Source organism: Mastigoproctus giganteus, chromosome 2 (assembly GCF_048544385.1).
Source record: "Mastigoproctus giganteus isolate SK-2022 chromosome 2, ASM4854438v1, whole genome shotgun sequence".
NCBI lineage: Eukaryota > Metazoa > Arthropoda > Arachnida > Uropygi > Thelyphonidae > Mastigoproctus > Mastigoproctus giganteus.
In genome coordinates, this window is record NC_143576.1 from 242,014,613 (window position 1) to 242,027,887 (window position 13,275).

General features: G+C 36.9%; 1 protein-coding gene across 1 annotated transcript in view; it reads right to left on the reverse strand.

Annotated features, from left to right (window-relative positions):
* Positions 1 to 3,297: 3,297 nt before the first annotated feature.
* The window catches only part of LOC150090312 (chorion peroxidase-like), a 60,085-nt gene continuing 50,107 nt past the window's right edge, over positions 3,298 to 13,275 (reverse strand). Inside the window, exons 9-11 of the mRNA XM_090390259.1 lie at positions 8,487 to 9,050; positions 3,623 to 3,792; positions 3,298 to 3,359 (exon numbers count right to left, since the gene is read on the reverse strand). Of these exons, the coding sequence (XP_090246385.1) occupies positions 3,298 to 3,359; positions 3,623 to 3,792; positions 8,487 to 9,050 (796 nt within the window). The remainder of the gene's footprint in view (positions 3,360 to 3,622; positions 3,793 to 8,486; positions 9,051 to 13,275) is intronic.

A 13,275-nucleotide genomic window follows, 5' to 3' on the forward strand; every position in this document is an offset into this window, starting at 1 on the left:
TTGTAACTTTTTTCATTAGCTTAGGTGATTTAGTTCAACCCCCTAAGCTAATTGAATTATGTTATTATCTGTTTTCACACCTTGCATCTAAACCTACACCAAGTAACGTAATTTTAAAAGTTTTTTTTTTTTTTTTTTTTTATTATAATGCTCATTTACAATCTGTTCGAAATAACGAACATTAAGTAACTTTGACGTATGACAAATGTCAGTAAGACTGTCTTGAATGAAGGAAACGTCCAGTGAGACACTTCTATTGAATTTACTTAGTCACTGGCGACTACATTTACACCGAATAGATTAGTTTATTTTAAAAGTAATGTATTATTTTTTTATTCGATTAACTTGTTTATTTGTTCTGAAAAAAGAAAAAAAAAACGAAGAAAGGTCAGTATTAATAAATGTTTCAAATTTTAGTTGTTTATTTACTCGCCCTTATCCTAATAATATTAAATTACTATACAGTGCTAATTTTAATTCCATCGGCAGATTTTTTTTCCAGTATTAATACTGAAATATCATCTTATCCTGGGCACATGTGATACACCTGGAACAAATTTCCTTCAGCTATTCCATAGGGCCAGACGCATTCGTGGAATTTGGGAACACGATAGCTCTTCATTGCTGTGGTTAAAAATAACGAGTCAGTATTCAATACACAAACATAAATAAACAAATTCACAAATTAATAAACAGTTTAGTGATACGAAACTTCTTCGATTTTAATTGTCTGAGAGGAGGGTATATATGGTTCTTTAGTCTGTATAGAAAAGCAAGATAAGGTGAACTGAAGGTAAGTTTGTCATTTCTAAGTCAATTGTACTTCGCCGGAGCTAGATCCTGTCCACAGATGAGGAAATCTGTGTTTACAATTAAGGATTCCGTCAGGGATCCTTCATCATTAAGAAAACGCAAAAGAAAGCATTGGTTGATTTTTTTTTTTTTTTTTTTTGATTTGGTAGTTGTTGGCGCATCGGCTTCTGTGGCCATATTGCACCTCCCAAGGTTTTTGCAGTACTTTGATCCAAGCCCGAGGCGGGAATCGAACCCGCGACCTTGGGGTTGCCGGGCAGGTACTTTACCCACTCGGCTAGCCCGGTCGGCTAGCATTGGTTGATCAATCTCCCCTTCTATGTAAGATACCTCACTCTAACAAGGCAGTGTTTCATATGAAGGGAGGCCCTCTTGGGTAGTACAGTTGGTAGAATCGCCGTGCTCCAGACACCGAGTCGAATTGGCCTGAGTTATAGAGCTGTTGATGACATGAAGAATTTTTATGTGCCTTTTTCACAATGTGGCTGAGTTGGTCGGTCTCAGGCGAGGGTAGCATGGTTTTTTTTCCATGGAAGCTCTGGTTTTTTGTCCAGCAAACAGAAAATCGACCATAGAAGACACACAATTTACAGACAGACTCGGAACAATACGGCCTTAGTCGCTGATCCTCCTCGATGGGTTGTCCGGGGAATACTTGAACACTCAACTCATCGAGTAGAAATTTGGTGATCTTAAAAGGGGAGGATCTGGGCGATGTTCGTCAGTGATGCAGCGTGTATTGTGATCAACACAACTATGAGAGAGTGAATAATCCAATTACAGATTTTTCTTTGTTTATGTGGTTACCATTGTGCGCTCTGAAATACTACACTGCTCGACAAAATTAACAGATCGCCTAGAAAACGTGGTGTAACTCGTGCAGCTTTCGATGAAGTGGGACAAAATTTGGTAAGCGGTGTACAATAGAATAACGATGAAGACATGTATAAGGGACAGTTATAAGAGTTGTATAAGAATTACTAAAAGATCACATTACAGAAGTCGATAGAAGATGCTCGAAAATATGGTCACATGACATCAGTATGGCGTATGATCCCCTCCAAAGGCTAAACAGGCCTGACAGCGGTGAACCATGCTCGACATAAGAGTGTCTATAAGATTCCTTGACAACAAATCAGATTCTTCCACAAGCGCATACTTACCAAGTGACTGTGGAGTTCTCTTTTGGCGTGCAATGCGACGCCCAAGGCCGTCCCATACATGTTTGAACGTATTAAGTCGAGCGATCGTGCTGGCCACGGCAGTCGTTGGATATCTTCAGTTTCAAGATGTTCTTCCTCCACTTGAGCACTATATGAAGTTATATTATCGTGCATGTAAAGAATATCAAGACTAACCGCACCCCTAAAAAAGTCGCACATGGGTTCTAGGATCTCTTCTCGGTACTTCTGCGCCGTCGGGTTAATGGGTTACAAACCACTGGCTTCCTTGCGTAGAGTCCACTTGAATTGAGCCTTCTTAACACAGTCCCGCTGGGAATGTTTTCACGTGTGGCCACACCAACCTCAAGAGACAGTTGATGACAGGATGTCTTACGGCCACCGTAGCCGAGTGGTTAGGAGCGGGAGTGCGGTAACACACGCTCCTTGAATACACCGGGGTTCAAGCCCCTGACTGCTAAATACGGTCGATCTGCCAACCCGCACTGGACCAGCGTGGCAGATTATGGTACATTTCACTCAATGCGAATTGTTGAGGAGGCTTCCATCCTGCAGTGGGTTGATAATGGCTGAGTTTACGTTTTTTTTTTTTCCGTAGGATTCCTTCTTGCTGTTAGAGCCGAATAGCTGTTTCGATGAGGTAGCCCTCGGGAGACCTTGTCCATCTCTTCTTGTAATGGTTTATGTGTCCTAAAACTGCTTCCATAGTGCCGAGACGACACTACGTGACACATTAAGCCATGTGTCACGTAGCATTTGAGATCTAGCTTGCATTTGGGAGTGGCATATCGGGTTGACACCGATATCATGGTATGGGGAGCCATCATTTACTGAATTTCAATACCGACGCACGTTGGTATTGACATTGCACTATTATGACAGATTTAAATTCAGCATACCACAACACACACTGCGCTTTCTTTTGCACGGCGTCTTACTGACACTGACTGAGGTGGTGCGCACAGAAGTCATTTTGCGCACACTCACAGCGCAGCCATGGTCATTGTTGAGGTGTGAAATAAAACTTAGTGAGTTACCGCACTGTTTGCTGCTACGATCACAGCCATCGATCAAATATTTCTGAAGATAATTAAAAGGAAAATCACGGACACATTTTTCGATGACCCTGAATATAAAAAAAAGACATGAATATGATCACCACCGTAGAGAGAGAGAATTTCTTGTCAACATTGTTATTTATGTTACTTATTTTGAACTTAAAAGTTTGATTTCCTTTTAGGTGAGCAATTTCAAAGATGAGCAGTGTATTTATTTATTTGTCATTTCTCTTAAGGATATTGTTTCAATTAGGCATGGCTGCCCAGTAAGGCATCTTTGGGCAACTGAACTGTTCCAATATATAATCTAAACATAATTGTTAATAATAATAAAAATTCATAATTTAAGAAGTTTACCTGGTACTGACAGGCAGGAATGCATACTTCTGTATGCGATCAAGAGTTGTAGTGTCACACACTATGGATGCCATGGTGACCTTTCTGAGTTCTTTTAACTGGGCTGTAGAAAATGTCGACATTATATAGTATTGTCCAGGAATTTTGCATTTTCTATGTGCAAATAACAGCAAATATCATTTAACTGGAATGAATTCGAAATCGAAAACGTACCTGAAGTAAAGGATCCAATTTGCAAACTGTGTTCAAAATAAAAGCGATCTCCATCTTTAAGAGCTTGAAACTGGAGGCCTACCATGTAGGCCACAGTAGGTCCAACTAGAGCCCCAGGAGAGACGGTTTCAAAAACAGTTCCAATAAAAACGTCAATATCTTTTACGTTCCTAGAAAGTATATGTTTTAAGTTATTTTATTTCAGTCAAAGTGAACCCATTTACTGTCTATAACAAAAAAAAAAAAAAAAAAAGAAAAAAGAAAGAAAATAAAAGAATTTGATTTTATACAGGAATAAAAAGAAATCAAAAAATGGAATTGACTGGAGATTGAAAGTTAACAGTAAAACTTATAGAGCAAACACTTTCGATAAAATATTTATACTATTTACAAGAAAAATTGATAAACAAAAACAGTTTACACAGATGAATTCTACAAAGCAAAAGAACAGTTAAAAATAACCATGTTGATTCATAACCAATTGGGTAGTGTCCTGTCCTGGAGAAGTCTGAATGGATTCATTGAGGTTTGCAGAAACACTCAACTTGAGTTCGTTGTCAAAGAAAAGTTGATCTGATCAGAAAACTGAGCTAATTGATGTTGAGTTGGATTATATCCAAATGAATATACAAACATTATTAAATTCTATTTCAATTTCCTGATAATATAGTAATCAGGCAATCAAGTAAATAACCATGCGCTTCATTTAGTTGCTTACATGGGAACTATGAGCAGGACTTCGAGAAGTCCAACATAACAAACATAAACAAAAAATTAATACATACTAAAGAGATTATGATATACCAAGAGTCGACATCAGCAGTTCAAATTGTAAGAGTAGATTTTACATGATCTGGTGTATTTGTGTCTCGACGAATGAAAGAGTAAGTTTAGAAGATTAATTTAACATCAACTAAAATATTAACTTAAATTTAAGTGTTCTAAGTGATAATGCCACTTAGAACAACACGAAGTTTGACAAAAGGGCGATTAAGAGCTCAGGCCTAGATAATGGTGACTAAAAGGTTCACTTAAAATTGACAAAGGGACACCACACCAGAAATAAGGGCAAGTAAGGAGCCTGGCATAAACCAAGCAACAAGAAAGGCTTAGTGGTCACGCCGAATCAGTGAAGGCCCGTGACTATTTGTGGAAGAGGGCTACAGTAAGCGATTCTCTGGGAAGGCTGTAGGGAAGGAATTTTAAAACCAATAAGAAATAGCAACAAAGAATACGCTATTCTTAGTAAGAATATTGGCGGGAAATAAAAGTTAAGAGAAAGGAATTCGACGTGATTGGTGGAAGAGATCAGGCGATGAAGGACGAACGAATAGATGAGTGAGAAGCTAACATGTGATTTTGGGGGAAAAGGATAGGGGATGAAACATAGAGGAGTCAGAACAGAGAGTCGAAGTCGTAGTCTGAGTGTAGGTCGGAACAAGATCGGTGATGCGAGAGAAGTAAGAGAAAATAATGATAGTGCGTGTAAAGTTAAGATAATTATGTGCCTGACAGGGAGAGAGAATCTCCAAGTAAAGCGATGTCCCTATGGAGAGATGGAATCTATGGAAGAAGTGTGGAGCCGGTCCTTATTTGTCTACCACAATCCGCCAACAGTACAGCCTACTAAACTGGAATGAAGGCCATCTCTTAGATGTAATAATTGCCAATCGCCAGAGATCCTTCAGAAAGGTGGAAGCAGCAGCAGTAATTACACAATGGAACACCAACTTAAGACAAGGCAAGAACAAGAAAGAAATAAAGTAAGTGGACTGTTACTTTCATGCTATATAAGCCACAAAGTAAATTCCAAGGCAGATATATATATATATACATGAGTGTGCGCCTGAAAATGGGCAGTATAGAAAAAGAGGAGTGTGGCAGAGAAAATGGAAATTGTAAGACAATATAAGCGAATGTATTAGGACTAAAGTACTTGTACGTTTGCGTATATGCATATATTAAGGCTCTTGTATCCCTGAGTAATAGATTGAGTGCTTTAGGTTAATGAGATGTTAAGAGAAACGATTAAAGCCAGATTTACACAAAGGAGATGGTTATGTCAGGCATCTGAGCATAACCCGATGAAATTATGTTAATTAAAAGGATAAGGTAAAGCTGCAACAACGTTAGGGAGAGCAAAGTCAGTTAATGCCTTATAGAAGGGGAAAAAATCGCAAATTAAGAAATCTTACACTCATAGGATGTTTTCATACCGAATAAGAAATTAAAGTAGATCTCAGCTTGTTACACGCCTATGGCCAACATCTTAAGAGTACTTAGAAATAAGATAAGTGAAATTCTATATTAAAACTGAATTGGAGTAGCTTCAGGAGTAGAAGATTCCCATAATGTCAGAAGGAATTATATATATATATTAAGTAAGGTAGCCTAACCTGTTATAAGGCAAGAATAAACAATAGAATTGTTAAGGTACGCCTATGTTGTTCACCAAGAGAAAGTAAACCTAATGAGGTAACCAGATTAGAATCTGCTGATATAATGGTTGAGCTATCTTCATTTTGAGTAGTATTTGTAGATATTGCACTTATGAAATTTATAATATGTATTATATGTACTTGTATATATCATGACATGTATTAAAGTTAATTCAAAGGTATAATAATTGTTTGTAATTATTCATAGACTCAGACACTGGCTAGTTTTTGATGCCAGGAGAACTGCAGAACTTGCGAGTGGGTCCATAAAATTAAAATTTCCATAGGATATATGGTTAAAAGAAGTATGATATTTTCTCTCAGGAAGATAGATTTTTTCTTTTCCTTAAATTAGGAAGAGTACTACGAAGCTGACTTCCATATCAATATAATTGCTTTGTCACTTAGCGCCCGTTTGAAAAAGTTTGGGTTCACTTTCCATAACAAATCGGAGGAATTTCTGACGAACTTTCACTCGAGTTTGAGCTGAGAATTCTTGTACAGAGGTACGGCTAATTTTTCGGGTGAAGTATTTCACAGTTTCATGCATTCTGCAAATGGGCAAACTGGTCGTGACCACACACACGCAGACAGACTTGTGATACCAAACCTGATCGTAAAATATTGTTACAATTAATATTTTTTCAAATATTATTCCAGGCTAGATATTTAACTAATTCTCATTTCATTCAGAGCAATTTCATAAATATCATGTAAAACACAGCAACAAAAAAAAAAAAAAAAAAAGCAATTTGTAATCTCACCAGTTGTGCGATCACAAATCGCTAGAAATCATCGATAATGTCCCTAAGTCTAATAGGGACAACTGGATAGTCGAGTTATTATCCCACACATATACAAAATATCCCTGAAACGGTGGTGGTACCTATCTGAGAATAAGTAACATTACTCTTCTCCTTAGGTGAAGCGTTACTTATTCGAAGTAGTGCAATATCATGGCAACTCGTTGTGAAGGTATTCATAATATGAGATATAACTTAAAACGATGCCGCTTTATAAATATTCTGTTTATTCAGAAATGGCTGTGTATTAATGATGCTATTGCACTTAATATATACATATTAAACTTTATGTCATATCAAATGTTGCGAACAATGTTTAAGAAATCTAGAGAGGATAAATGCAAATCTTGGTATTCTTCGACCTTTTTCTTGAGAGGCCCAAACGGCCTTTACAAGAAAAGGGTTGAAGAATGGCATTAAATTTTCTCCCCAGTTAGACTCAGGTCGGTGTACGAACGTACACCGACTGAGTCGAACCTGGGGAGAAAATCCTACGTTTTAAAGTCATTTCAGTGTACAAAACCAAAAGCCTTTGTGAAAATATTGAGAATTCGGCAGATCTGCTGGTCTTGTCGAATGCTCCAGCAATCACAAAACTGGTGGTCCAGTAAGCACAAAGATGCTTTACTCTATTTTTTTTATGCATCTGCTATATGATAATTAGCTCCCCGATCCTACACCAAGAAATTCCTTACATTGGAATACTGGTTCTTAGATGGATTAATACAGCTACCAAGAATCTCTTTTGCAACTCTTAAAATCACCTCATAGAGAACAATTCTGATAGATAGAAACATTCACCTGATAGATAGAAACATTCATCCATGCCCAACTCCTTTCCCATGAAATGGATGTACCAGGTGTATGCCAGTTTATAAATCATGCACAATCCAGGAACTGTCAAAGACGGATAACATCGGGTTCTCCTGCCTAAATATACACAAATGAGTTTCCTACAAGGTATTCTCGCCCCAAAGACCTTTCACAATATAAGGTGTTTGTGGAATGTTTCCCACAAATACTGTGGAATGAATTTAACCTCGACTATGAAAAATTTTGTAGTGATTAGAAATACGGTGATGACAGAAACCTATAAGTTAAGAATTTCAGACTTCTATCAGGCCTTATCTTATATGTTCTACAGTTGAGGAAACCTCCATAACCGTGCAACCTTCCCCGAAGTCGATGAACGTCTGTTTAGAACTGCATAAAATTGGAACTAGAACTAGTAGTTAAACTGTATTAAGTGTGTACTTCAATATAAAGAGGTCCATTAGTTGTTATGTGATATTATCTCTAATAACTTTCAATACTACTGGTACCCATTTGAAATCGTGTGCTAATATTAGCAAATTGCTGTAACTATAAATTTTAAATAGTATAAAATTTTATTCTTCCTATCCATTCAGGCCGTACAGGGGTCAGCTATGTAACTAAACTGGATTAAAGAAATAAATAAGATCAAATGAAAAGATAACAGAGTCGTACTTTTTTTTACTACAGCGAAAGGGCTAAGTTTGCTTACTTGTGTTTGCATATGTTACTCAAAGACCACAGCGGGTCAGGGAATGAAAACGAAACAAAAGATGAAAATAAAACTCTGTTAAATAAAGAGGTATTTACCTATAGATGGACCGTAGTCGATCGGCATTCACTTGAGTCATTAGCGTGCTTTCCCACAGGTCATCGAAATTAGTTATAATCGGTCCACCCCGAGCTTTAAGATAGTCTACATAAGGCGGTAGCCCATGATCTCTACCTCTTTGAATGTTAAGAGTACAAAGATCCTGTCCAGTGCTATTTCCTCTGGCTCGATAGAGAAAATTCGTAATACCTGAAACAAAAAATCTATCAAAAGTCTGAACATGTTCCTTGAGCATTCCTCTTACATAATTGTCCAGTGCTCCTCTATAGAGTCGAAATGGTTCGAAATAACTGTCTTCTAATTGAGCATCATAAATACCTTCAAATGGAGGATCTAAAAATACAAATCTATTAATGAATGAATGCTTTCTAAAGAAAGCAGTCGAGAAGTCTGTGTACAGTCGGGGATCCATGCTTGAGTTATATCTGGTGTATCCGTCTTTCTTCACCCATAAATTAAAGAAATTCATCCAGTAATTCCCAATGGATATAGGAAGGTATTCATTGTAGGTCACCATCTGCATGCATGCAATGATGATACGCCTGTTACATGTGGAAACAAAACCAATAAATATTAGACAATTCGATACAGTAATTGAGAAATCATTTTCACTTTTATACAATACAGTACTGTTTTCGGTTATGAACTTTTCGAAAATACACATTTTATTTTATTTTATTTTAATGGTGAAATAATAAGAATCTTAATTATTGCTTCTGCGGCCGTTCAGAAGTAAAGGCATTAGGGCAATTCCTTAAAAATACGTTAAGTTTTGACTTACCTATTCGCAGTCATTTGAAGACATTATTAGAACTTGAATATTCCATTAAGATTATTACTAAATATAATACCACTCTTATACTACGTGAAATTAATAATATAGTTTATTAAGCTATTCGCGTAAACTACTATACATTAAGGTAACCTTTCAGGTATCTTACCGATACCATCATCAGCCGTGCTGTTGGGAGGAAAAATAGAAAGGGTTACAAATTTGAATACAATTACCAATGATAATTGTAATTGCAATATTGGTAATTGCATTCAAATTTGTAACCCTTTCTATTTTTGTTCCCCCAACAGCACGGTCTGATGATGGGTTTCGGTAAGATTATTTTATTATCATCATATTTTGCAATGATTGTAAGATTTCTGGAAACTCCTTTACTGATATCGATTTTAGCACCCTCGAAGTACTGGACTTCCTCCAACGTGAAAACACGGAGTGAAAAAAGCCCACTAAAGTTCCTCGCGTCATCGACGGGATTCGAACCCGGGGCCTTTCCACCCAGTGTGGGGAGGTGTGACGGTACCACTGTGCTACATGCGCAGACTGTAATTATACAGTGTAAGCCTTGGCTTACCAATAAAATTCTGGGATATTATACCAAAAAAAAAAACAAAATAGGTTAGATAAATTTAGCAATTATTTATTCGAATAAAATAGAAACGGACGATAAATATTTTGAGAAGGTGCGCAAAAGGTCAAGGATCGTTTCCTCAAAAAGACCGTTTTCCTGGAAATGGCCAAGCCAGGAATTATAAATAAATAAATAAATTTTCATTTATTGCAACTACAGCAAGCCCATCACAGCACTAGGCTAGGGGCATTAATTCAGTACAAAGGAGACAAATATATGTATATAAAATTACATAGCATATTCTATATATACATTAACAACGAATATGAATTATAATGATCAAAAATATATATTGCAGAACATCACATTTGGCTCTGGATGTAGTTACTGGGTTGTAGGTAGGCAGCTGTTTGTATTTCTCATAATTTGTTTGGAAATGAGACTCCTGTAGGCTTCAGAGTTGAGCAACCTCTTACAATCAATGTTGTGATAATTTATGAGGTGAAGGGATGCATTGGGGAACATCCTGTCCATTTGTTTTAGTCTGGAGAGTTTGGATTTGAATTGTTGTTGGTTTCTTGAGTTTTCTCTGTTGGTGGGAGCTATTATGTTGGCCAGGTTTGGTGAACTGGATGCAGAAGTAATTAACTTAGCAAGAAGCATGACTCCAGACTCGTTGATCATCTGTTGCAGAGGCTTTGTTTTTAAGTTTTTGTAAAGCTGTTGCCTGGATATTGTACGGGGAAAACGAAGTTTATTGTTCAGCCATCTAAGAACCCAATACTCTAGGGAAAGGAATTTTTTTACGGTAACTTGAGGAGCGCCAGACCAGATTTCGGAGGCATAAGACAGAATGGGAAAAATGCATCTCTGAACATGGTTAATGACTGTTTTTCTATCTTGAATCGCCGCTGTTTCTTGCTTGATCAGCCATCTTGATTTTTGAATTTTTTTAGCAACATATACATAATGAGAATTAAATGAAAGATTTTTGTCAAAAACAACTCCTAGGTCTTTGTGAGCAAATACGTTGGGAATTGAAACATTTGAAATTTTAATTTCTATGTGGTTTGGTTGTTTCTGTAAGGAATAAGTTACTTGAGCAGATTTGTTTGTATTTATAGTGAGATTGAGATTCTTCAGATATTTGATAATTCCGCACATCTGTAAATTCGCATCATGGCTAACCTTGGAAATGTCATCACAAGATTTGGAAATAATAAACAACTTTAAATCATCGGCATAAGACAGCAGATTTGGATTTTCTTGTAGGAGTGGTTGTAGAGATGCTGAAAATATGACACTGGAGAGAACACCTCCTTGAGGGATGCCTGTTGCGGTTGTGACGAGAATATTATCAGTATTAGTGGGGAAGATGAGATTTCTGTGATTGAGGCTGTACTGAAGATAGGATATAACCATTGTATCAATGGGGAAATGATTTTTTAGTATTTCAATGGCTTTCTTGTGATCAATGTTGTCGAAAGCACCTTTGATGTCTAAGTAAAAGACATCGCATTGTGCTTTATCCTGAAACGCAGTTTGGATGCGCACAATGGTGTCAGCTAGGCTTGTTATTGTAGAGCGCCCTGTAGGACCAAAATGCATGTTGTCGGGTGCATTAGCAAAGATCGCATCCCGAAGATATGGCAGCATGATCTTATCTATAATCTTAGCGATTACTGACGATACAGCAATTGGACGATAGTTTATATGGTTATTATTGCTAGCCTGTTTTGGAATCAGGGTAATTCTAAAAGTCTTCCATAATCTTGGAAGGAATGGCTGGGAGATGCAACTGGAAATAATATGAACTAGAGAATCAATGATGAATGCACTGGACAATTTAATAATAAAACTAGGGATGCCGTCAGGGCCTTCACTACTATCAATTCGTAGTTTGTTAATAATTTTCTGAACTGTATCCTTGTTTACAAGTTGGTTGATTAGCAGAGCTTGATTAGGAAGCATTTCATGTTGAACGCTATTTGCGTGTTTATAAGAATCGAATTCTTTAAATTTGTTTTGATTATCTTCATTGCAGATGTCAAAATTGCATGTTTCCATATTGAATTTTATCCATTCCAAAGTCTGGTCATGCTGCAAGGTAGCTCTTGTTTTTGAAGAGAGTGCTCTTTTATTATGCTTGAGCCTGGACATTAAGTAATTTTTGTACGCCTGAATTTTTTTGAGCTGAAACAGTGCTCTGCTCTTTTTATACTTTATGTATGTTGATGAAGTTCCGTACTTCTTCCACTGCCTGTGGCATTTTTGTTTCCTTTTAAAGTATGGTTTTAGATGAGATCTGAACCACGGTTTGGATTGAGAAGAAACTCTTACAAGTTTGGATGCTGACTCTGTTTTTAATTGATTTAACCATTTTATTAATAGAAACGTGGCGTCCTGAATAGGTATATTTTTAAGAGAATCCCATGGATAGTATTTTAAGAGCTGCAAAAACTTTTCTTTCTGAAGGAATTTAATCGATGATATTCTTTTAGTGCTTTCTAGAGGGAGGCGAGGATTCCCACAGCAAATTGTTGCTTGAAATTCTATACTTTTGTGGTCAGATCTAAATGTAATGTTGCTACTACACTTTTCTTGAAGTTGAAGATTGGAGTAAACTAGATCGAGCGCTTGATTACCTCTTGTAGCAGGGACGTTGATATTTTTAGCTCCTAGAACTAATAAGGAGTCGGACAGCAACTTCATTTGTAAATTATATTTGGGCAAGGGGAGATTAAAGTCGCCCATTATAATTATGTTAGCTTGAGACTTATGAACAGTGATTATCCAGGTTATTACTTCGTTAATAATATCATCAGTAGGTCCAGGCGGAATATAAATATTATATATTTGAAGTAGTGAATTTTTAACTTGGATCAGAAGAGAAATTCCTTCAAAGTTGTAAGAACAGGTGTTGTAGGTGTTAATAACTTTAATGTTGGATTTTAAAATAATTGCTGATCCTCCACCTCTTCGATTAATCCTAGATGTCATGTATGGAGTGTAGTTTAGATTTTTCGGCAGTAGAAAAACATCCTGAAGAGGTTCCTGCATCCATGTTTCAACTAAACAAATTATGTCATGAGTTTCTCCAACCAAAAGTGCTATAAGCGTAGACAGTTTATTTTTTACGCTTCTTACATTCTGTAGAAAAATGTTGAGATTAACATAGGTGTTAGAAGGATGTTCGCAAGCATTAGGAGGAAGGATAAATGATGGACTATGATGCGAACCCGGACTGGTATTCTCTAGTTATGCAGACAGCTCAACAGATTGAGAGTTAGACGTTAACTCCTCATTGAAGTTGTTGACAGAACCTAGAACAGTTCCATAAAATGGCATGACTAGTAGACCATTCGGCCAGATATCAGGATTTAGATACTTTTGAAGGTCACAATCC